The sequence below is a fragment of the Meriones unguiculatus genome, chromosome 7 (assembly GCF_030254825.1).
Source record: "Meriones unguiculatus strain TT.TT164.6M chromosome 7, Bangor_MerUng_6.1, whole genome shotgun sequence".
In the NCBI taxonomy this organism is placed as follows: Eukaryota; Metazoa; Chordata; class Mammalia; order Rodentia; family Muridae; genus Meriones; species Meriones unguiculatus.
Window position 1 is genome coordinate 117,729,108 of NC_083355.1, and position 24,541 is coordinate 117,753,648.

General features: G+C 46.9%; 1 gene segment (V, D, J or C); it reads right to left on the bottom strand.

Moving 5' to 3' along the window:
- Positions 1-555: 555 nt before the first annotated feature.
- Positions 556-24,541, bottom strand: part of LOC110544160 (Ig gamma-1 chain C region secreted form-like) — an 85,640-nt gene continuing 61,654 nt past the window's right edge. Inside the window, 4 exon segments of the C gene segment in view lie at positions 556-983; positions 1,078-1,398; positions 1,509-1,541; positions 1,908-2,201. Of these exon segments, the coding sequence occupies positions 661-983; positions 1,078-1,398; positions 1,509-1,541; positions 1,908-2,201 (971 nt within the window).

Here is a 24,541-nt window from a genome sequence, read left to right on the forward strand (position 1 = left end):
TGTGTACATGGACCTTGTGTGATGGGTGTGGCTCAGCAGCTCTGTTTTAATGGGTCTGAGTTCAGCGTGGACATGGACTCCTGATAGTCCCTCTCATGGGCAGCGAGAGCTACCTGCATCTTCACCGCATGGCATAGACTTAGCCCCTGGAAAACTTGGTGGATGGAAAGGAGGAACGGCAAGTATCTTTCTGCAAGTCCCTGAGCACACGTGTCTTTTCAGTGCACTCAGGGAGATCCTTGGACAGGAAGAAGGGTAAAACTGAGGGAGATGGGGTTTGTGTGTTCCTTTCTTTGGGGGTTTCTTAGGCACATCCTTAAACCCAGAAAAGATGAACTACTAGTTAGAGGGAAGGTAAGGGAGAGGGACTGCCTAGAGGTAAGCCATCCCCTTCCAGCGAGACACAAATTCTTTTTAGGCCAGGCAAATTCGAGAGTCCTGGGTCTGGCAGTACGGGCCCATGATCTTTCCTTAGTCACAACTCAGGCCTCAAACCCTGGAGACATCACAGCCCATGGCCTAGCTAGACTCTCTACTTCAGAAAGAACCAGGACATTTTTGCAGGGTCCCAGGGCAGTACTGGGTGCTTTATTTACACAGGGAAGGAGTGGAGGTAGGTATCAGTGCCCCTTAGGACAGAGGCCTCACAGGACCCTGGGCTCATTTACCAGGAGAGTAGCGGAGACTCTTCTCTGTGTGGTGGTTGTGCAGGGCCTCGTGTAACACAGAGCAGGTGAAAACATCTCCTTTCTCCCAATTGGCCCTCTTTACATCGAGCTTGCTGTAGAGGAAGTAAGATTCGTCTGTGTCCAAGGTGGGCTGGGTGCTCTTGAAGTTCGGCTCTGGCTCCCCATTCCTCTGCCACTCTACGCTGACGTCTGGTGGGTAAAAACCCCCTACGTAGCAGCTCACAGTGACTTCGTTCTTGGTCATCTGCTCCTTGGGTGGTGGCATCATATACACCTGTGGAGCCTGGGGTTGCCCTGTGGGCATAGAGAGTGGTCAGCACAGAGGTCATCGACAGGGACTGCCTATGGCCTATTGCAGCTACTACATCACCCACCCTGCAACTCCCACCTTTCATTTTGGAGACGGTTTTCTCAATGGGGGAGGGGAACGCTTCACTGTTGACCTTGCATTTGAACTCTTTGCCGTTGAGCCAGTCCTGGTGCAGGATGGGGAGGGTACTGACTACTCGAAAGGTGCTGTTGAACTGCTCCTCCCGGGGTTGAGTCTGAGCTGTGTGCACTTCCACATCATCCACAAACCAGCTGATCTCCACCTCGGGATCATCCTGGCTAATGTCTACCACCACACACGTGATTTTGGGGGTCAGAGAGATTGTGAGCACGTCCTTGGGCTTTGGGGGGAAGATGAAGACAGATGATACTTCTGGGACTGCAGATGAAGAAAGATGGATGTAGGTCAATATCTGGGCACCTTCCAACATGGCTTACCTGGGACTTTTGTTGCAGGTGGGGGCTGGGATGAAAGGCCTATTGACCTACCTGGACATTTGCAAGGCTTGCAGTGGTATTCTCCTGCAGAGAGAAGGCTGTGTGTTACTGGGGTCTGGAGGTGAGAGGGCAGCAAGATGGAGGAAGGGAGAGTTTGGTTCTGGTGTGGGCTCAGGCTAGGCCACTTGGGGATATGACCTTTGGCAGGTTGATACTTGAGTCTGCCTCTGTGTGTCCAGGATGAAGGGCATGGGCTTCCAACCCAGAGTACCATTCCATGAGTGTAAAGGACGTGGACTGAAGTCTCCAGAAGGGAGACAGACAGGATCTCCTGCTTTCCTGAGCCGAGCTCCCCTCCCTGCAGATGGCTGCCCTGCCTGGTTGGTCTATGTAGGTGAACATTCAAGACCCATCTCCCATGAAGCACTCCTCCCCTGGTAGTGCTCTCACCAACTGTCTTGTCCACCTTGGTGCTGCTGGCCGGGTGGGCTACGTTGCAGGTGACAGTCTGGCTGGGCCAGGTGCTGGAAGGTACAGTCACGGAGCTGCTGAGGGTGTAGAGCCCAGACTGCAGGACAGATGGGAAGGTGTGCACGCCGCTGGTCAGGGCTCCAGAGTTCCAGGTCACGGTGGCTGGCTCAGGGAAGTAGCCCTTGACCAGGCATCCCAGGGTCACCGTGGATCCAGATGTCCTATCATAGGCAGCAGGGGCCAGAGGATAGACAGATGGGGCTGTTGTTTTGGCTGCAAGAAAAGGCATATGTGTGATCATGCTGTCAGCCATGGCTGGACCCAAGCTTTAGAAGGCTGCCTTCAGCCCTCTCCAGGCGCTGGCTCTCTGCATGGAGTAAACACTGGGCTGGTGAATGTCAGGGTCACCCACTTAGGCCAGGCCCGAGACACTTTGAGCCCAGTCCCATTGGTCGCACACTTTCAGAAAACTGCTTCAGGAGCTGTCCAATGTGGCTATCTGTGTCGTACCTTTTATGTCTGGGCCATATGGCTGCACATAATCTGGCCATCACTGGAAGAGAAACTGAAGCCGGAACAGCTCCGTGGCCTGCAGCCCTTTCCTGGCTCCCCCTGCACAGCCACATTGGCTCTTGCAAACTCCTAGGCTTCTGGTTCCTGCCTTGGCCTGTTGGTGGTTGACTGGTGGCCCTTGATTTTAGGTTCCCTGAACTCCCCAAAGTCCCCAAACTCTGGCCTTAGCTCTGCTTGGCAGGCTGTGTCTTTTCTGGTGGGCTTTGAACTGAGTAGCTGCAGCAGGATGTGGGTCCAGACCCTTGGGTGTGGGTATGGGCACTCTGGTTGGTCCTGCCCTGGCTGCTCAGCACCTTTCTACCTCATTACAGTGCAGCCACATTAAGGAGGCCCTGGTGACCCCAGCCGTAGCTTCCCATCTCTTGCTGTCTTGTTCTTCACACTGCCCCGGGCTTTTCTTTTGCACAGTACTTGTGTTGCCAGACCCTAGAGAAGTCCCTTTTCTTTTTCAGTACCCATTCTACATGGAGCTAGTCTCAGCACCTCCCCTTCTCTGTCCCTTCTCTGCCCTCTTCATTTATTTCCAGGATCACACTGGTCTCCACTGCCCCTCAGCTCAGACAGCCGCTGCCCCAGGCCTTAGTCCTCAGCTTCCCTTCCTTCTGTGTGCTCACTCCGTGTCCCCTGCATTGTTGGGACAGATTTCATCTCTCTGCCTTACGTTCTCAGTCTCCCTGGATCATAGGTAGGGCCCCCAGCTAAAGCAGCAGCTTGTATAGTTCCTCTGGCGAGGTCAGACCCAGGATCCTTCCCGTCCCTGTCTGCTCAGCCAGAGGCCCTTTCTGACCCCCACATCCCGGAGACTGGTTCCCTTGTAGCCATCAGCTAGTTTTGATGCTTGCATCAGCTGGGCTTTTACCAGTTTCTCAGGCTCCTTTAGCTGCCCCTCTGCCCTGAGTATCTCAGGTTGCCCCTGCTAGACCTGACCTGCTTTCTTATCTGCTTCTTAATCCCGCTCTTTTGCTAGGGTCTTGGGGCTGCCTGCTACCCATCCAGCCTTTCCCTAGCTCCGAGCTCTCCTGGTGCTGGGCTTGTTCCCTGAGCTCCTGGGCACCTACTGTTTACCAAAGACACTCTGCTGCAGAGTTCCCACTCCCTCCCATATGATCTGTTGGTCTATGTGGGCCTTGCTTTCTTCTGCTGATCCTGGCTCCAGAAGCTTCCTTGCTCTGCCAGGCCCGCTTTGTTCTGTTGGGTCAGTTGCCTGGTATCACCAGCTAAAGTATGCTCAGTCCTGTCACCACTCTCAGAAAGAAAGCTGGATCAGCTCCAGCCTTGACCCCTGGCTTTTTACCCTTCCTATTTCCTTCTTTCCTCACTCCCAGCATGAAGTAAGGATCACTTACCCTCCTCCTCTGTCATTAGCACCCTATCTTGCCTACCATTTCAACCCAGCCCAGTTCCTCAAAACCCTACCCCTGGTACCAGCAGTCATCTCTAAGGCAGATAATGTAGCTCATGGCAGTGTGCTGGCTCTCGTGGGTGGGCTGCAAGGCTGTTCAGCTTGTTTCCCAACATTCCCTCCTGCCTGGATCCCCTTCTACCGCTCAGCCAGAACCTCTCCTATGCCAATCCGCCCCAGCTCCCCAGGAGCTGCTCACCCCATTCCGCACCCTCACCTGCCTTAGCTTTGTTTTGTGTGCTCAGCCTGATTTTCCATATCCTGTGCCGGTGAGGCTTCCCTGACTTCATAGAACTCCCACACACCCTGGTCTGCTGTAGCTGCCCGGTCTGTTACCCACACACTTACCTGTTGTTGCTCATCCTGGACCCCAGCACCCTACTTGCCTCGGTTTCCCTGCAGCTTCTCAGCTTGGTCTCTCGCACCCCTACTCCAGCTCCCTTGGAGCTGCTCATCCTGAGTCCCCACACTCCCACCCACCCCAAGTCCTCCACAGCTGCTCGGCCTGCTCTCTCTCACCCCCGCTAGCCCCGCTCCCCTGCAGCTGCTTAGCTGGCTACACCCATCACTACCAGCTCCCCGGTATTTGCTCACTGTGGTCCCCCACAGGCCTATTGGTCTCAGTTTCCCTGTGACTGTTAAGCCTAGAATCCTCCACTCCTGCCTGTCCCAGCTCCCCTGTGACTACTCAGCCTGGACCCTCACATGCCCACTGGATCTTGCTCCCTTTGTTTGCTTAACTAATCCCCCACACTCCATCTACCCGAGCCCCTGCAGCTACTCTGCTTGGACCCCTGTACCTCCACCTGCCTCAGTTTCCCTGCAGCTGCTTAGCCTGGACCCCTGCACCTCCACCTGCCTCAGTTTCCCTGCAGCTGCTCTTCCTGGTACCCCGCACCTCCACCTGCCTCAGCTTCCCTGCAGCTGCTTAGCCTAGATCCCTGCACCCTCATCTGCCTCAGTTTCCCTGCAGCTGCTTTGCTTGGACCCCTGCACCTCCACCTGCCTCAGTTTTCCGGCAGTTGCTTTGCTTGGACCCCTGTACCTCCATCTGCCTCAGTTTCCCTGCAGCTGCTCTGCTTGGACCCCTGCACCTCCACCTGCCTCAGTTTCCCTGCAGCTGCTCTGCTTGGACCCCTGCATCTCCACCTGCCTCATTTTCTCTGCAGCTGCTCTTCCTGCTACCCGCACCTCCACCTGCCTCAGTTTCCCTGCAGCTGCTTAGCCTGGATCCCTGCACCTCCACCTGCCTCAGTTTCCCCGCAGCTGCTCTTCCTGCTACCCCGTACCTCCACTTGCCTCAGTTTCCCTGCAGCTGCTCTTCCTGCTACCCGCACCTCCACCTGCCTCAGTTTCCCTGTAGCTGCTCTTCCTGGTACCCCTGCACCTTCACCTGCCTCAGTTTCTCTGCAGCTGCTTAGCCTGGATCCCTGCACCTCCACCTGCCTCAGCTTCCCTGCAGCTGCTCTTCCTGGTACCCCTGCACCTTCACCTGCCTCAGTTTCTCTGCAGCTGCTTAGCCTGGATCCCTGCACCCCCACCTGCCTCAGTTTCTCAGCAGCTGCTCTTCCTGGTACCCCCGCACCTCCACCTGCCTCAGTTTCCCTGCAGCTGCTCTGCTTGGACCCCTGCACTTCCACCTGCCTCAGTTTCCCCGCAGCTGCTCTTCCTGGTACCCCTGCACCTCCACCTGCCTCAGTTTCCCTGCAGCTGCTCTTTCTGGTACCCCTGCACCTCCACCTGCCTCAGTCTCCCTGCAGCTGCTTAGCCTGGACCCCTGCACCGCCATCTGCCTCAGTTTCCCTGCAGCTGCTTTGCCTGGTACCCCTGCACCTCCACCCACTTCAGTTTTCCTGCAGCTGCTCTTCCTGGTACCCCGCACCTCCATTTGCCTCAGTTCCCCTGTAGCCGCTCAGCTGCTACTCATACACTTCCACCTGCCTCAGTTTCCCTGCAGCTGCTCAGCCTGGACCCCTGCACTTCCACCTGCCTGAGTTTCCATGTATGTTCTCAGCCTGGATCCCCACATTCTGACCCGCACCTGTTTCTTGGTAGCTAATCTGCTCCCACCTGTCTTGGCTCCCCTGTAGCCCTTTAATCACTCCCAGCACTCTCACCTGCCTTAGCTCTGTTGTAAGTGCTCAGTGTGGTTTTCTGAGCTCTTGAGCCCACCTGACTTGCCAGAACCTCCACAAATCCTGGCTCCCCTGAGATCCTCAGCTGTTCCCTACATGTTTCAGCTTCCTGTAATGCTCAGCTTGGCCTGGGATGCTGTCTGAGACCTTTGTCACCTGCCCTTGCTGGCCACATCAGTCCTATTCCTTTTGGCTACTGGCAGGCCTGGCTACTCCACTGACCTCTACAGGATGGCTTGTTTCCTCCTGCCTCTCCTCCTTCCCTGTGCTATCCTTAGCTCAGAAGGGAGTCTGACCTGAGCTCTGACACTACACATCTCTGTTGTTTATATTGGGTCAGCTTCGAGCAGGGCACACAACTCCTTTAGTCTTTTTTTTTTTCTCCTGAGGCTGTGCTGGACCCCCATTAACTCCATCTCCCCATTTCCCTGGTAACTGCCTGCTTGACCTGGCTGTCATAGCTTCATCAGCACCATCATCCCTGCAGCTGTGCAGCCTGGTTCTCTAAACTCTTAAGGCTATTCTAGGCACCCAGGATCCCTTCCTACCCCAGGTCAACTTAATTGTCTTGCCCTGGTCCCCTGGATTCCTGTGGTTTTCCACCTAGCCCCAGGATGCCCAACACCGCCAGCATCCCTGTGATGCTCAGCCGTCCACACTCTTACCTGTTCCATTTCCTCTGTAGCTGGCATAATTGTTCTCCAGAATCCTGGGACTTCCCTTTGCCGCCCCAGAATTGGTGGCCGGTTGCTCTGCCATCTCTGCTACTCAGCCCAATTCCCTAAGGTCCTGGAGCTGAACTGAACTCCCAGTCCTCCCATCTGCCCTAATTTCCCTGTGTACCTCAGTAGGGTCCATCGAGCTTCTGGGAATGCCCTGGATCCCTGCACCTCTATCAGCTTTAGTTGCCATGTGCTAGTCAGCCTTGTGTCCCCATCTGTAACCCCACCTGCCTCAGCTTACCTACAGCTACCATGCTGGTCTCCTGGGCTCCTGGGGATGGCCTGACCTCCCAGCCCTCCCATCTGCCCAGGCCCGTTCAGCCTTAGACCCCCAGTCTTTCCACTTATATTAGTTTCTCTCTGCAGTTTAGCTTGGTGACCCATGCTTAAACATCATTTAGTTCTTGACAGCTGTTAAGCCCGAGTTTCTGGCTTGCTACCCTCCCTACTCCCCTCTTCACTTACCACAGGCCTCTCCACCAGCACTATCTGTTGGCTTTTTTCCTCACCGTCTCAGCTGTCTTGGCTCTGTCAACCCGTAGTCCAGGACAAACTTCTTCCTGAGGCTTCTTGCTATATGCTGTCACCTGCTTGAGGCTCATGCTGGTTGTCTGTGGCTATGCCAAGCTCCAGTTGCCTGCATTTTTATCCACAGAATCTCCAGAATCTGCCTGGCTTACGCCCGGCTGCAGGCAGGCAGCTTTACTCTTCTACACACAGGCTTCCTCTGTCGGGGCTGGTCTGACAACCTCTTCCCAATCTCCTGTGATATGTTGACTCAAAGATCTGGAAGCCACGTCTGCATCTCTGCTGTCCTCTCCCTTTGTAGCTCCTTTCCCTGCTGACCCCACTCCATGTGGAAGCTATGAAAGCAACTTTCTCTCTTCCTGTTTTGGTGCTAGCTTTCTCTTGTCTTTCCTAGATTCACAGCCTCTGTCCCAGAAATGTTTATGCCACCCTACTTCCACCTCATGCATGACTAAGAACAGGATTGACAGTGGGTGGCACAAGGTATTTCCTGAAGTTCCTCTTAATTCTGGGGGTTTCTGTGTCAGGGGTGAGGGGGAGTCCAAACATGACTGAGATTACTTTATATGGGTGTGTGGGGGTGGGTGACGTGGTACCCTTGAGACTGAGGAGACAAGGTAGGAAGCCTGGCTGTATTCCTATTACTCTGTGCACCTGGCCTTTTGAGGGTCACTGGGCTGGTTGAGCCTGAGTGATTATGCCCACTCTTTCCTGACCACCTCATTAGAGAGTTTTCACAGCGCCTGGGCCCCTCACTCAGGTCTGACCTAAGTCCAGTCTTGGTGGCCCCATCTCTCTGTCCCTGTCTTTAGCAGGTTCTATCTGAAGAAAACTCAGATAAGCCCAAGGCACAGGGTAGACACTGAGGGCTCTGACGGAGTATGGGGTGCAAACTAAATGGGAAATGGAAGAGGCTTGGGGCTCTGGCTGAGCTTTCAAGCAGGAAAATCTTGGCTCCAGAGAGAAGCAGTGCTGGTACTCAGAAGGAGCCCTTGGATAGATGAAGAGGGGACCTGGGCCAGAAGGTCCTTAACGTGGGTGCTGTCAAGGGAACCTGATGGGTTACTGTTGTGGAATCAGGGACTCCAGTTCTGATCCCAGAGCCTCATTAGGCTATGGAACAAGGGAATCAAAGCTTCTATAGCAGAGTGTGATGCCCAGGGCAGTGGAGCCCTCAGTGCAGAGGGAGGAGCTCACTTAGCATTTTTGTAGATGAAGCTTGGTACAGGTGGGGGATATGGAGGCCAGTAGTGCCTTAGGACTGAAGGGAAGGGAACAGAGTCTAAGTGTCAGGTGACTGGCCAGCTTCTGTAAGAGTGACGGTCCTCTCCATCCTGAGGACCTGGGGCTGATGGGAAGAGCAAGGTGTCTCTTTGGGCGTAGTGACACTGATATCAGGCAGAATGTGTTGTGAATTGTAAGGGAAAGGGGTGGGGAGCTAGGAGGTTAGGGCAGCCTCATCAGGAAGACTGCTCTGCCGCGAACAAAAAACAGGGTGTCAGCCAGGGAGGTTAGGTCAGATCAGGGCTGCCCGTGCTGGGAAATGGTAGCATAGCATGCTAGGGTGAACCCCAGGAAGCAGGAGAAGAGCCAAGAGTTCTAGGTCCAAGGCTGAGACCCAGAACGCAGACTTTGGAGCTTAGGATGGCTATGGAGGAATGTAGACAGAGGAAGAGGCTTCCGAGGGATGTATCAGGGCAGGATGTGGGTACATTCACAGGAGTGGATGGGGCTGATTGCCTCAGAGCCAACTTGAGAAGATACAGCTTTCACAGTAAAGCCACGGCCTTGTTCTTTGGGACTGTTGAGAGCTCAGGGGATCTGAGACAAGAACCCCTACTCATATAAGAAACCCAGAGGCCAGAGTGATAAAGGGTACCTAAGAAAGAGCAAGAGCACAGTAGGCAGAGCTGGTGAAGGGGCTGGAGGCCAATGAACTGTCCTGGGTGTAGTTGGTCATTGAACACTGACAGGGATCATCTCCGTAACTATGAAGCACAGGAGGAAAAGGCATCAGAGTGTATGCAAAGAGCCTCTCTGGACAGCTGGTCCAGCACCTTTTTGGATGTTGACTAGGGATGTGGATGGATTCAGAGTACCACAGGTCTAGCCTAGCCTGGTGACCCATAGGTTAAAGGGCATAAAGATGAGGCAGGCGGAGCTAGTCAGGTGTGTACGTAGTGCCCATGAACCCAGCTCTGGACCCTGCTGGGTATGTGTAGAAGGCTCGGGTCCTGGCAGGGCTGAGGACCATGTTTACACATGTGTGTTCACAGCTGTGTCTGACAGCATGATACACACACTCCCTCTCTTACAGCAGGTACCATCTGTCTTATATCTGGCCCAGGCTATGGTGTCACATCTGGATCTATAGTGACCCTTGGTTGTCCGGTCAGTGGCCATGCCCTGGAACTCTGGAGCCATGCCCAGTGACCTTACCATCTGCCCTAAAGTCAGCTCTTACTCCCTTTGCAGCTCAGTGAACATGCTCATCAGCACCTGAGGTGTGAGCATCTCTGCAAACACCACAGACAGTAGTGTGTCTGTGCAAAGCAAGAAGGGAGTTCTGTTTAATGTGTCTCAGTAGCTTGTGTTTGTTTAAATATCACAGGTTTGACACTGAGTATTTTATTGTGGGTGTATTTAAGGGCCTCACAACTTGGAAAATGTTTCCTGGTGATAATTAACTGAATAAAGCTTAAGGCATGACAGCAGTGAAAGCCTTTGTAAAGCACAAGTGCCATCTTTCACAAAGATGGGCTCTATAGATTGACTACATGTGACATCTTAAGGGGCTTGGGGGTGGGGATCTGGTGTGCTCTCAGTCATATAGATAGTGCAAAGGTCACCCAGGCTATTTTCCACTTCTACTCCCAGCCTTGAAAACAGGTTATACAACCTTGCTCTTTGTAGAGACAACCCTGCATGTTTAACAGTCCTAGTGTCCCTCATCTGTGAGCACAAGGTCCTTTTTGCCTCCATCACCTGCAATGCTGTCCAATAAGCCAGCAGATCAAGGTGGACAAGAAGGTTAGAGAGAGAATAATCAGGGGGGAGCAGAGGTTTCCTGGAAGTGATGCTCAGATCATCCTTCCAACTAGGGAAGCAAGGACTCCTTCCATCTCCCCTGGAGGCCCCTGTTCATGTCCTTCCTGCTCAAGGAGCTGTCCTTTGCTCATGTTTTGTACCTTGGACACAAAGAGGTGGACTGTAGGTCTTGATGATATCAAGGAGGGGTCTAATCTGAGCCCATGCCAGGGCTGGAGTCTTCTTTCCTGAGCTTGGGTGCCTTATCTCCATACACCAGTAATACCAAGCCTTCTCTCTGCAGAGCCAGAAGCTCTGGGTCCAGGACTCACAAGTGTCCTAAGTGTTCAGTTGAGTTATCATGCCTTGCTCTTCAGCCTAGGAGAATGGTACGTATTCCATGCATCCCTACTCTGTGTGTGTGTGTGTGTGTGTGTGTGTGTGTCCCAGTTCCTAACTCATCTCTCCTCTCCAGCCCATGAAATCCTAGGCAGATTGTCCATTTCCAGCTCCGCACAGAGAGGGTGAATGTTCGTGAGTCAGAGTGGGTCTTTGAGGAGGCAAGAGAGGGAAGAACAGCTGTGTTGGGTAGCAGACCTCTCTTTGGGGCCAGGTCTTATTTCCACCTTCCCTTTGCCAGCAGCCTCACTTCCCAAAATTGCTCCATCTCTGTTACTGGGCTGAGCCAGACTTGCAGGACCTAATCTGATAGCAGTCTTGTCTGTAAAGAACCCTCCTTGTATGTCTGTTCTTTCAGTGCTAAAGCTGACCAGGCTGAAATAGAGCCTGTGACCCTTAAGGACAATGGCTGTGCAGTCTGCCTGACCTTCTGTCTGTCCCTTGGTAACCAGAGAGTCAGAGTGATGGCAGAGCTTGTGTCTGGTGAGACCTGTACTCCAAAGAATGTCCACAGTGGGAGGTGAGCCAGAGCACTGAGCTGTGAAGGATCAATTATTGTGGGAGTGGGAGGCAGGCCTGAGGGTCTAGGCATAGACAGGACCCCTCTAGGTCTATTTTTATGTGTTGAGGGAGCAGTATGGACACCCTCAAAGGATGACAGTTGTGTCTGTCAATGTTGAGGAGGGTTCTGTGAGTGGACCTGATGTGTGCACAGGGAAGCCCCAGGTGTTAAGTGTGTGCATCCAAATGAGAGTATATGCAGGTGCTGTGTATACTGGTGATGCTCAGCTCATGGACGCTCACATAGATCTGGGCTGAACATCCACGCGGGTATCTGGACTGTTGTATTGCTCTTCCAAAGGCTGCATCTTTGCCATGTACACTTCCATGTCATCCATGTATCAGCTAATATGGACTCTGGGCCACCCTGCCTCACACCCACCATGGCATTACCACATACTTGGGCTTGGTTTGGGGAAGATGGAGACAGGATGAGGAACTGGACAGGCTCTGGACAACCATCACCATCTTCATCACCCTCTTCCTGCTCAGTGTGTGCTAAAGTGCCAACATCACACTCTTTGAGGTAGGCAATAGTATCACATCCTCCACTGTCCCCACAATGCTCATACTGTTCCCAAGCACGCTGTCCCCACAGGGCCTCCAAGCTGATGTCATTGTTTCCACAGTGTTACTACTCTGTCTCCACTATGGTACCATGTTTCACCCACATTGTTCCTATGGGCTCCTGACACTGTCTTAGGCTATCTGAAAGCATGCCCTTTAATAACTTCCTGGGATACCTTCTATGTCCAACCATTTCTTTGCTACCTTCCCAAGCTTTTTTCTATATTCTTTTGCCTTTTTCATGCCTTGTCTACAATTTACCCAGATTCTCTACTTTATCTCCATACTACCCAACTGTCTTAGTTAATATACTATTTTTGTGAGGAGACACTATGACCAAGGCAACTCCTATGAAAGAAAGCATTTTATTGGCTCTTGCTTACAGTTTCAAAGGCTTAGTGCATTGTCATCATGGCGGGAAGCATGGTGGCATATAGGCAGGCATAGAGTAGTAACTGAGCACTAAATTTTGACCCACAGGCAGAGAGAAACTTGGCTTGGCATAGGCTTTTGTTTTTTCTTTCCCAAGACAGGCTTTCTCTGTGTGACCCTGGCTGTCCTGGCACTCACTCAGTAGACCATGCTGGCCTTGTACTCGTATCCCCCTGTTTCTTTACTTCCTGTGTGCTGGAATTAAAGGAGTGTGCCACCACTGTGCTTTAAATTTTTTAATTGACTCTTTGTGAATTACACATCATGTGCCCCAATCCCACTTATCTCCCTTTCCTTTCATATCTGCCATCTTCTTCTCAAAAGAAAATAAAAAATAAAAAAACAAGCAAGCAAACAAATGAACAACAGCAACACTGTAACACACTACAGCTTTTGCAAAATTATGCCAGACCTTCAAAGAAGAGCTAATACCAATACTTTTCAAATTATTCCACAAAATAGAAACAGAAAAAACACTACCAAACTTATTCTATGAGGCTACAGTCACCTTGATACCTAAACCATACAAAGACCCAACAAATAAAGAGAATTTTTGACTAATATTCCTTATGAACATTGACACAAAAATATTCAATAATATACTTGCAAACCGAATCTAAGAACACATCAAATACATCATCCACCATGACCAAGTAGACTTCATCCCAGGCATGCAGGGGTGGTTCAATATATGGAAATTCACCAGTGTAATCCACCATATACACAAACTGAAAGAAAAAAGAAACCCACATGGTGAATGCTGAAAAAGCATTTGACAAAATCCAACACCCCTTTATTTTAAGTCTTGGAGTGACAGGATAAACATACTAAAATCTATAGTCCTAAAGAAGCTAAACAACAAGGAGGACCATAGGGAAGAGGCTGAAACTTCACACAGAAGGACAAACAGGATAGAAGTAGGAGAAGACAAGGAACAGGACAGGAGCCTTCCCTAGGGGACCTCTGAAAGATTCTACCCATCAGGGTAATGAAGAAGATACTGAGACTCATTGCCAAGCTTTGGGCAGAGTGTTGGAAACCTTATGGAGAAGAGGGAGATAGAAAGACTTGGAGGGGACAGGAACTCCACAAGGAGACCAACAGAGTCATAAAACCTGGGCCCAGAGGGTCCTGCAGTGACTGATACTCCAACCAAGGACCATGCATGGAGAGGACCTAGACCCCTGCTCAGATGAAGCCCATGGGCTTCAGTTTCCACGTAGGTTCCCTAGTAAGAGTACAGGGGCTGCCTCTGACATGAACTAAGTGGCTGGCTCTTTGTTCACCTCCTCCTGGGGGCCTTGGCAGGCCTCAGAGGAAGATGATGCAGCCAGCACTGATAGAAGGATAGGAGGTCCTCCCCTATCAGGGAACTAGGTAAAAGGCATAGGGAGAGAAGCGGGAGGGAAGGTGGGACTAGGAGGAGACTAGGGGAAATACAAGGGAAATGGACAATTTTCTTAATAGATTTCACCTGCCAAAGTTAAATCATGATCAGGTAAACAGTTTAAGCAGTCCTATAATCACTAACTTAATAGAAGCAGTTATCAACAGTCTCCCCCCCCCCAAAAAAAAAGTGTAGGGCCAGATGGTTTTAGTGTAGAATTCTACCAGACTTGCAAAGTAGAGCTAACACCAGTACTCAAACTCTTCCACAAAATAGAAACAGAAGGAACACTGCCAAATTTATTCTATGAGGCCATGGTCACCCTGATACCTAAACCATACAAACACTCAGAAAAAAAGAGAATTTCACACCAATTTCCATTGTGAACATTCATGCAAAAATTCTAAATAAAATACTCACAAGCCAAATTCAAGAACACATCAAATACATCATCCACTGCCAGGAGCCAAGGCCAGCTAGTGGAAAGTTACAGACAGCTGCAATAAGGTCATGGGTGAGAGATTTACGTTTCCAGAACTTATGAGACATCTGTTAGTAAGGCTAGACATTTGAGATATCTTACCTGACATTCTTTTTTTTGTCCTTTTATTTGTTGTTTTATTTTTTCTTTATTAATTACACTTTATTCACTTTGTATCCCTCCTGTGGTTCTCTCCATCCTCCCGTCCCAATCCCTCCCTTCCTCCACCCTCTGCATGCATGCCCCTCCCCAAGTCCACTGATAGGGGAGGACTTCTTTTCCTTCCTTCTGATCCTAGTCAATTAGGTCTCATCAGGAGTGGCTGCGTTGTCTTCTTCTGAGGCCTGGTAATGCTGCTTCCCCCTCAGGGGGAGGTAATTAAAGAGCAGGCCAATCAGTTCATGTCAGAGACAGTTCCTGTTTCTATTACAATGGAACCCACTTGGATACTGAATTGCCATGGGCTACATCTGTGCAGGGGTCTTAGGTTATCTTCATGCATAGTCCTTGGTTGGAATATCAGTCTCAGGAAAGACCCCTGTGCTCAGATTTTTTGATTCTGTTGCTCTTCTTGTGGAGTTCCTGTCTTCTCCATATCTTACTGTTTCCCACTTCTTTCATAAGATTCCCTGCACTCTGCCCGAAGATTGCCCATAAGTTTCAGCATCTACATTGATAGTCTGCAGGGAAGAGCTTTTCAGAGGTCCTCTGTGTCAGGCTCCTGACTTGTTCCCTCTTTTCTCTTTCTTCTGATGTCCAGCCTCTTTGCCTTTCTGGATAGGAATTGAGCATTTTAGCAAGAGTCCTCCCTCTTGATTAGTTTCTTTAGGTGTACAGATTTTAGTAGGTTTATCCTATATTATATGTCTATATGAGTGAGTATATACCGTGTGCATCTTTCTGCTTCTGGGAGAGCTCACTCAGGATGATCTTTTCCAGATCCCACCATTTACCTGCAAATTTAATGATTTCCTTTTTTTTTTTATTGCTGAGTAATATTCCATTGTGTAGATATACCACAATTTGTGCATCCGTTCTTCCACTGAGGGGCGTCTGGGGTGTTTCCAGCTTTTGACTATTACAAATAAGGCTGCTACAAACATGGCTGAGCAAATGTCCTTATTGTATACTTGAGAATCTTTTGGATATATGCCTAGGAGTGGTATGGCTGGAAGCGCTATTCCTAGTTGTCTGAGGAAGCCCCAAATTGATTTCCAGAGTGGTTGTACAAGTTTACATTCCCACCAGCGGTGGAGGAGGGTTCCCCTTTCTCCACAACCTCTCCAGCATGTGTTGTCTCTGGAGTTTTTGATCTTAGCCATTCTGATGGGTGTAAGGTGAAATCTTAGGGTCATTTTGATTTGCATTTCCCTGATGGCTAATGAGGTTGAGCATTTCTTTAAGTGTTTCTCTGCCATTCGATATTCCTCTGTGGAGAATTCTCTGTTTAGCTCTGTACCCCATTTTTAAATTGGATTACTTGATTTTTTTTGCTGTTTAACTTCTTTAGTTCTTTATATATACTGGATATTAGCCCTCTGTCAGATACAGGGTTGGTGAAGATTCTTTCCCAATCTGTAGGCTGTCGTTTTGTTCTGAGGACAGTGTCCTTTGCTTTATAGAAGCTTATCAGTTTCATGAGGTCCCATTTATTGATTGTTGCTCTTAGAGCCTTTGCTGTTGGTGTTCTGTTCAGGAAGTTGTCTCCTGTGCCAATGAGTTCAAAGGTATTCCCCACTTTTTCTTCTAAGTGGTTTAGTGTGTCTGGTTTTACGTTAAGGTCTTTGATCCACTTGGACTTTAGTTTTGTGCAGGGTGATAAGTATGGATATGTTTACATTTTTCTACATGTAGACATCCAGTTAGACCAGCACCATTTGTTGAAGATGCTGTCTTTTTTCCATTGAATGGATTTGGCATCTTTGTAAAAAATCAAGTGTCCATAAGTGTGTGGATTTATGTCAGGGTCTTCTATTCGATTCCATTGATCCACCAGTCTGTTTCTATGCCAGTACCCTGCAGTTTTTAATATTGTTGCTCTATAGTACAGCTTGAGATCAGGGATGGAGATACCTCCTGAAGATCTTTTACTGTAGAGAATTGTTTTAGCAATTCAGGGTTTCTTTTTGTTCATATGAAAGTGAGACTTTTTCTTTCAAGGTCTGTAAAGAATTATGTTGGTAATTTGATGGGAATAGCATTGAATCTGTAGATTGCTTTTGGTAAGATGTCCATTTTTACTATGTTAATCCTGCCAAGCCATGAGCATGGGAGATCTTTCCATCTTCTGATATCTTCTTCTAATTCTTTCTTCAGAGACTGGACATTTTTTTCATACAAGTCTTTGACTTGCTTTGTTAGGTTCACACCAAGGTACTTTATGTCCTTTGTGGCTATTGTGAAGAGTTTTGTTTCCCTAATTTCTTTCTCGGCCCTTTTGTCTTTTGTATACAGGAAGGCTACTGATTTTTTTTTAGTTAATTTTGTATCCGGCCACTTTGCTGAAGGTGTTAATCAGCTGTAGGAGTTCCCTGGTAGAATTTTTGGAGTCACTCAGGTATACTATCATATCTTTTGCAAATAGTGATACTTTGACTACTTCTGTTTCGAACTGAATCCTCTTGATCTCCTTTAATTATCTCATTGCTCTAGCAAGGGCTTCAAGAACAATGTTGAAGAGGTATGGAGAGAGTGGACAGCCTTGCCTTGTCCCTGATTTCAGTGGGAATGATTTAAGTTTCTCTCCATTGAGTTTGCTGTTGGCTATAGGCTTGCTGTATATCGCCTTTACTATGTTCAAGTATGTGCCTTGTATCCCTGATCTCTCCAATACTTTAAACATGAATGGATGTTGGATTTTGTCAAATGCCTTTTCAGCATCTAAGGAGAGGACCATGTGGTTTTTCTCCTTCAGTTTGTTTATGTGGTGGATCACATTGATGGATTTCCGTATATTGAACCACCACCCCTGCATGCCTGGGATGAAGCCTACTTGGTCATAGTGGATGATGTCTTTGATATGTTCTTGGATTCAGTTTGCAAGTATTTTGTTGAGTATTTTTGCATCAATGTTCATGAGGAAGATTGGCCTGAAATTCTCTTTCTTTGTTGGGTCTTTGTGAGGTTTAGGTACCAAGGTGACTGTGGCTTCATAGAATGAGTTTGGTAGTGTTCCTTCTGTTTTTATCTTGTGGAATAGTTTGAAGAGTATTGGTGTTAGCTCTTCTTTGAAGGTCTGGTAGAATTCAGCACTGAAACCATGTGGCCCTGGGCTTTTTTTGCATGGTAGACTTTTGCTGACAGCTTCTATTTCCTTAGGGGATATAGGACTATTTAATTGGTTTACCTGGTCTTGATTCAGCTTTGGCATGTAGAATCAGTTAAGAAAAATTTCCATTTCATTTAGATTTTCAAATTTTGTGGCATATAGACTTTGGACGTAAGACCTGATTATTGTTTGGATTTCTTCAGTGTGTGTGGTTATGTCCCCCTTTTCGTTTTTGATTTTGTTGATTTGGATAGTTTTTCTCTGCCTTTTAGTTAGTTTGGCTAATGGTTTGTCGATCTTGCTGATTTTCTCAAAGAACCAGCTCTTGGTTTCATCGATTCTTTGAATTGTTTTATTTGTTTCTAATTGATTGATTTCAGCCCTGAGTTTGATTATTTTCAGCCGTCTACTCCGTTTTGGTGTGTCTGCTTCTTCTTTTTCTAGGGTTTTTAAGTGGGCCATTAAGTTGCTTGAATGAGCTGTCTCGAATTTCTTCTTGAAGGTACTTAGTGCTATCAACTTTCCTCTTAGCACTGCTTTCATTGTGTCCAACAAGTTTGGGTATGTTGTGCCTTCATTTTCATTGAATTCTAGGAAGTCTTTAATTTCTTTCTTTATTTCTTCTCTGACCCAGCTGTCATTTAGAAGCAAGTTGTTCAATTTCCATGTGTATGTAGGCCTTTTGCTATTTTTGTCATTGAAGTCCAGTTTTAGTCCATGGTGATCAGATAGGATACAAGGGATTATTTCAATCTTCTTGTATCTGTTGAGGCTTGCTTTGTGACCAACTATATGGTCTATTTTGGAGAAGGTTCCATGAGGTGCTGAGAAGAAGGAAAATTCTTTTGAGTTTGGGTGAAAGGTTTTGTAGATGTCTGTGAGGTCCATTTGATTCATGACCTCTGTCAGAGTTATTGTTTCTTTGTTTAATTTCTGTTTTGTTGACCTTTCCTTTGTGGAGAGTGGGGTGTTGAAGTCTCCCACTATTAATGTGTGGGGGTCTATGTGTGGTTTAAGTTTTATTAAAGTTTCTTTTATAAATGTGGGTGCCCTTGCGTTTGGGGCATTGATGTTCAGGATTGTGATATCTTCCTCGTGGAATTTTCCTTTGATGAGTATGAAGTGTCCTCTATTTCTTTTGATTGATTTTGGTTGAAAATCTACTTTATTAGATATTAGAATGGCTACTCCTGCTTGTTTCTTATGTCTATTTGCTTGGAAAACCATCTTCTAGCCCTTTACTCTCAGGTAATATCCATCTTCGTGATTTAGGTGTGTTTTTTGTATGCAACAGATTGTTGGATCTTGTTTACACATCCATTCTGTTAGTCTGTGTCTTTTTATTGGAGAATTGAGTCCATTGATGTTGAGGGAGATTAATGATCAGTGGCTGTTAGATCCTTTGATATTGATGTTGGCCATGGTAGTGTGTTTGTGTGTTTGGTTACTTTTTGTTTTGCTGTAGTGAGGTTATTTATTTCCTGTGATTTCTTGAAAGTAGTTAGTTTTCTTCGGTTGTATTTTTCCTTCTAGTATCTTCTGTAACTCTGGATTTGTGTGTATGTGTTGTTGAAATTTGTTTTCATTGTTCAATATCTTGTTTTCTCCATTTATGAGGACTGATAGTTTTGCTGGGTACAGTAGCCTAGGCTTACATCTGTGTTCTCCTAGGGTCTGCATGATATCCATCCCGGCTCTTCTGGCTTTCATAGTTTCTGTTGAGAAGTCAGGTGTGATTCTGATGGGTTTGCCATTATACATTACTTGGCCTTTTTCCCTTGCAGCTTTTAGTATTTTTTCTTTGTTCTGTATATTTACTGTTTTGATTATTATGTGACGGGAGGATTTTCTTTTCTAGTCTAATTTATTAGGTGTTCTGTAGGCCTCTTGCCCCAACCCTCTGGATCTACTAATTTTTGGGGTCTGAGAAGAACCAAGCCTGAAAGAAAAATGGGCGAGAGACAAGGAATGAGACGAGGTAATGATTTGTCGAGGTCTGTTTATTGCTCGCTGGAGCTATACTTTTATATTTTTGAAATAAGGAAGTGACTACCCTCCCAAGTGGGAAAAGGGGGCAAATTATCTCTTGCACAAGTGGCACATTCCATGGCTCTTCCTGGGATCGATAAAATCAGTCAGGGTGGGGGTGGTTTAGCAACTTCTCGGGAAGTCCCCTTCAGGTGGTTGAAGTTGATTATATACCCAGGCGTCAGTAATTTTCCAGTTACCAGAACTAGATGCCTGGGGCTCTTGGTCCTCGGCATCTCCCCCTTTCTTGTAATAACAAGTGGGCGAAGCATCTGTCTTAGGCTATATGATGGGCACCCAAGTCTAGCACCATTATTTATAATAGGATGACCTGCCTGTCTTAGGCTATGAGGGTTGACTCCAAACTTGGTATTCCTGGTAAAGGAGCATGCCTCCAAGATGTGGACCCACAATATTCCCATCATTGGCTGTGGTCACAGCCTAGATGGTGTGCCTCTGGACTTGGCATCATATTATTTCCGTCATTGATAGCTTCGCCGCCATTTCCAAAACCGGTGGGGGCGTGACTCTTGAGCCAGCTGGGTGAAATCAAACGCTGCTGAGGCACTTCCCTCAGGCATCTCATAGGACTCCGGATTGTCATCTGCAACAGCCAACTGGTGGTAATGAACTGATGTAGGGCGTCTGTTAAATGTTTCCACCTGTTCCTTAACAAAACTAGTTAACTTTCTAAATGTCCAAGGTTCAAAGGAGAGGAGAAGCAAAAGACCCACAAAAGGACCAAGGATAGAAGGAAGAAGGGTGGATAACAAGAGAGAGGTGGAAAACCAGTTTTGATACCAAGATTCTTGCTTTTCTCTGTTTCGTTTTGTTCCTCCAAACCGGTCATTCTTTGTGTCTCTTGTCCTATCCCATTCTTTTCACCCCTCTTTAGGAACCCGTTGAATTCCCGCTGGATGGGGCAATCTAACATGTCAAGTAGGTATCATCCCAGGGATGCAAGGATGTTTCAACATATAGAAATCCATCAATGTAATCCACCACATAAACAAACTGAAAAAAAATCACATGATCATCTCATTAGATGCATAAAAAGCCATTGACAAAAATCTAAAACTCCTCTGTGATAAAAGTCTTGGATATATCAGGGGTATAAGGCACATACCTAAACATAACAAAGGTTATATACAGCAAGCAATAGCCAACATCATATTAAATGAAGAGAAATTGAAAGCATTCTCACTAAAATCAAGGCTGCCTACTCCCTCCATACCTCTTTAATATACTACTTGTAGTCCTAGCTAGAACAATAAGACAAGGAGATCAAAGGGATACAGATCATGAAGGAAGAAGTTAAAGTATCGCTATTCACAGATTATATGATAATGTACATAAGTGACCCAGAAAATTCTGCCAGAGAACCCCTGCAGCTGATAAACTCCTTCAGCAAAGTGGCTGGATACAAGATTAATTAAAAAAAAAAAGAAAACAGTAGCCCTCCTGCATACAAATGACAAACAGGCTGAGAAAGAAATTAAGGAAACCACAACCTTCACAATAGCAACAAATAATATAAAGTATCTAGGAATAACTTGAACCAAGCAAGTGAAAGACATGTATGAAAAGAACTTCAAGTCTCTAAAGAAAGAAAATGACAAAAGTATCAGAAGATGGAAGTATTTCATGGATTGCTAGGATTAACATAGTAAAAATGGCCATCTTACAAAAAAGCAATTTAGCGATTCAATGCAAACCCCCACTAAAATACCAACACAGTTCTTTACAGACCTTGAAAGAACAATTTTAAACTTCATATAGAAAAACAAAACAAAACAAAAAACATGATAGCTAAAACAATGCTATACAATAAGAGAACATGTGGAGGTTTCTCCATACCTGATCTCAAGCTATACTACAGAGCAATAGTAATAAAAACTGCATGATACTGGCACAGAAATAGACTAATAGATCAAAGGAATCAAATCAAAGACCTGGAAATTGACCCACATACCTATGCACATCTGATTTTTGACAAATGAGCCAAACTATACAAAAAAAAAAAAAAAGACAGCAACTTGAACAAATGGTACTGGTCTAACTGGATGTCTACATACAAAGATGTAAATAGATCCATATTTATCACCCTGCACAAAACTCAAGTCCAAGTGGACCAATGACCTCAACATAAAACCAGAAACACTAATCTACTAGAAGGGATAATGGGAACCAGTCTTGAATTCATGGGTTCAGGAGACAAATTCCTCAACATAAGACCAACAGCTCAGGCTCTAAGATAAACAATTAATAAATGAGACCTCTTGAAACATAAAAGCTTCTGTAAGGCAAAGGACACTGTCAATAGAACAAAATGGCAGTCTACAAGTTGGGAAAAGATCTTCACCAAATCTACATCCAACAGAGAGTTCATATCCAAAGTATATAAAAAACTCAACCACAGAGGGTCTCTGAAAGGCTCTACCCTGCAGGGTAGCAAGGCAGATGTTGAGACTCATAGCCAAACTTTGGGCAGAGTACAGGGAATCTTATGAAAGAAGGGTGAGATAGAAAGACCTGGAGAGGACAGGAACTCCACAAGGACATCGACAGATTCTAAATGCCTGGGCACAGGGGTCTTTTCTGAAACTGATACTCCAACCAAGGACCACTCCTGGAGATTGCCTGAAACCCCTGCATAGAAGTAGCCTATGGCAGTTCTCATCAGAAGTGGCCTCCATAGTAATGGGAACAGGGACTATCTCTGACATGAACTGATTGGCCTGCTCTTTTATCACCTCCCCCTGAGGGGGAGCAGCCTTACCAGGCCACAGAAGAAGACAATGCAGCCACTTCTGATGAGACCTGATAGACTAGGATCAGAGGGAAGGGGAGGAAGACCTCCCTTTTCAGTGGACAGGGAGAGGGACACGGGTGGGGAAGAGGGAGGGTGAGATTGGGAGGGGAAGAAGAAGGGAGGTATAGGGGAGGTACAAAGTGAATAAACTGTAATTAATAAAAATAAAAAGTTTTTAATGAAAAGCAGAAAGAAAAAACTCAAAAAATTAAACACCAACAGACAAAATAATCCAATATAAAAATGGGGTACAGAACTAAAAGGAGAATTCTCAACAGAGGAATCCTGAATGGTCGAAAAGCACTTAAAGAATGTTCAACATTATTAGTCTTCAGGGAAATGAAAATCAAAACAACTCTGAGATTTCATCTTACACACATCAGAAAAGCTAAGATCAAAAAATTGACAGCATATGCTGGCAAGGATGTGAAGAAAGGGGAACAATCCTCCATTGCTGGTGGGAGTGCAAATTTTACAACCACTTTGGAAATCCATCTGGCACTTTCTAAGAGAACTGGAATAGCTCTACCTCAAGACCCATCTACACCAGTCCTGTGTGCATACTCAAAAGATGCTCCACCATACAACAAGGACATTATGTATGTTCATAGCACCTTGATTTGTAATAGCCAGAATCTGGAAACAACCTAGATGTACCTCAACCAAAGCATAAATAAAGAAACGGTGCTACATTTACACAATGGAACACTACTCAGATATTTAAAACAAGGTAACATGAAATTTGCAGGCAAATGAATAAAACTAGAATAATCATCCTGAGTGAGGTAACACAGACCCAGAAAGACACACATGCTATGCATTCACTTTTAAGTGGATTTTAGCCATATAGTAGAGGATAAACATACTACTATGCACAGACCCCAAGAAGATAAGTAGCAAGGAGGACCCAAGATACTTAAATCTTACTCAGAAGGGGAAATAGAGTAGACAGATGTAGTAGTTGAAGAGAGGGAACCAGGTAGGAGAGGGAATATAGAGATAAATAAGGGTGAAGATCAGACCTGGAGAGAGAGGGGGCAGGGGGACAGAAGCCTGGCAGAGAAAAAAAGAAGCTGTGGGTGGGAGCATCTCTGTGACAGGCTGGAGACCTAAGTCAGAATAGGCCTCTAGGAGGAACTCCAAATGGGAATCCTAGTAATAGGGGCCATGGAGACTGAAGAGGACACCTGTAACTAGACAAGATTCCTAGTGAATGGAGAACACCAGCCCTCACACAAAAACTTTGATCCAGAACTTATCCTGACTACAAAATCTGCAGAGACAAAGATAGCACAGATAGAGCAGAGATTGAGGGAATGTCAAACCAATGCCTGTCCCAACCAAAAACCCACTGTTCCGTGGAGTGGGTACCTTCCAGTACTGGGGGTGTGCACTCCAAAATCGAGCACCCACACTTACCATCCTGCGGGCACAGCTCCACCCTCAGGCTTCCTGATGCTTGGGACCCACAGAAGTACCCCTTGCCATCCCTCCAAAGCTCAACCCGTCTCCCTGAGGACACAGGCAATAACTCTGAGCTCACAGGTTCTCCAAAATGTCTATGACCAACGAGCACAGTGTCTGAGCTCACTAACCTTGGAGCAAGAAAGCCACTAGCTGACTCGGGGGCATCCCTTAACTTAGGAAGGATCCTCTAACTCCTGAAGAGTCCACTTGGTCTGCAGAATCATACATCTGAGGAGAGCCACTGGCAAGTCCCTGAGAACTACCCGCGAGTCTGAGACCATTCCCACCAATCTGAGGAAGCCTCCTGCAGGAACAATTAGCTTCCAGCCCAGGGCTCTTCCTGCACCTCCAAGAACTCCAGCAGACAAGAGGATCCAACAGCCAATGACAGAGACAACCAGATGGCTAAAGGCCAGTGTGAAAACACAATCAATAAAATCCAGAGCAATCCCCAGAACCCAGTTATCCCATGACAAGCAACCCTAGATATCCTAACACATCAGAAACACACACACACAAGACATTAAATCTATGCTTATGAAAATGATGAAGGAAATGAATAAAATTCTTAAAGAAATACAGGAAGGTACAGTCAAACAGTTTGAGGCCTTTAGAGAGGAAATAAAGAAATCACTGAAAGAAATACAGGAAAATACAAACAGGTGAAGGAAATCAATAAAATGGTTTCAAGATCTGAAGATAGAAATAAAAATAATAAAGAAAACACAAACTGAAGAAATCCTGGAGAAGTAAGACCTGATGATTCTTTGGATATCCTTAGTGTCTGTTGTAATATCTCCCTTTTCATTTCTGATTTTGTTAAT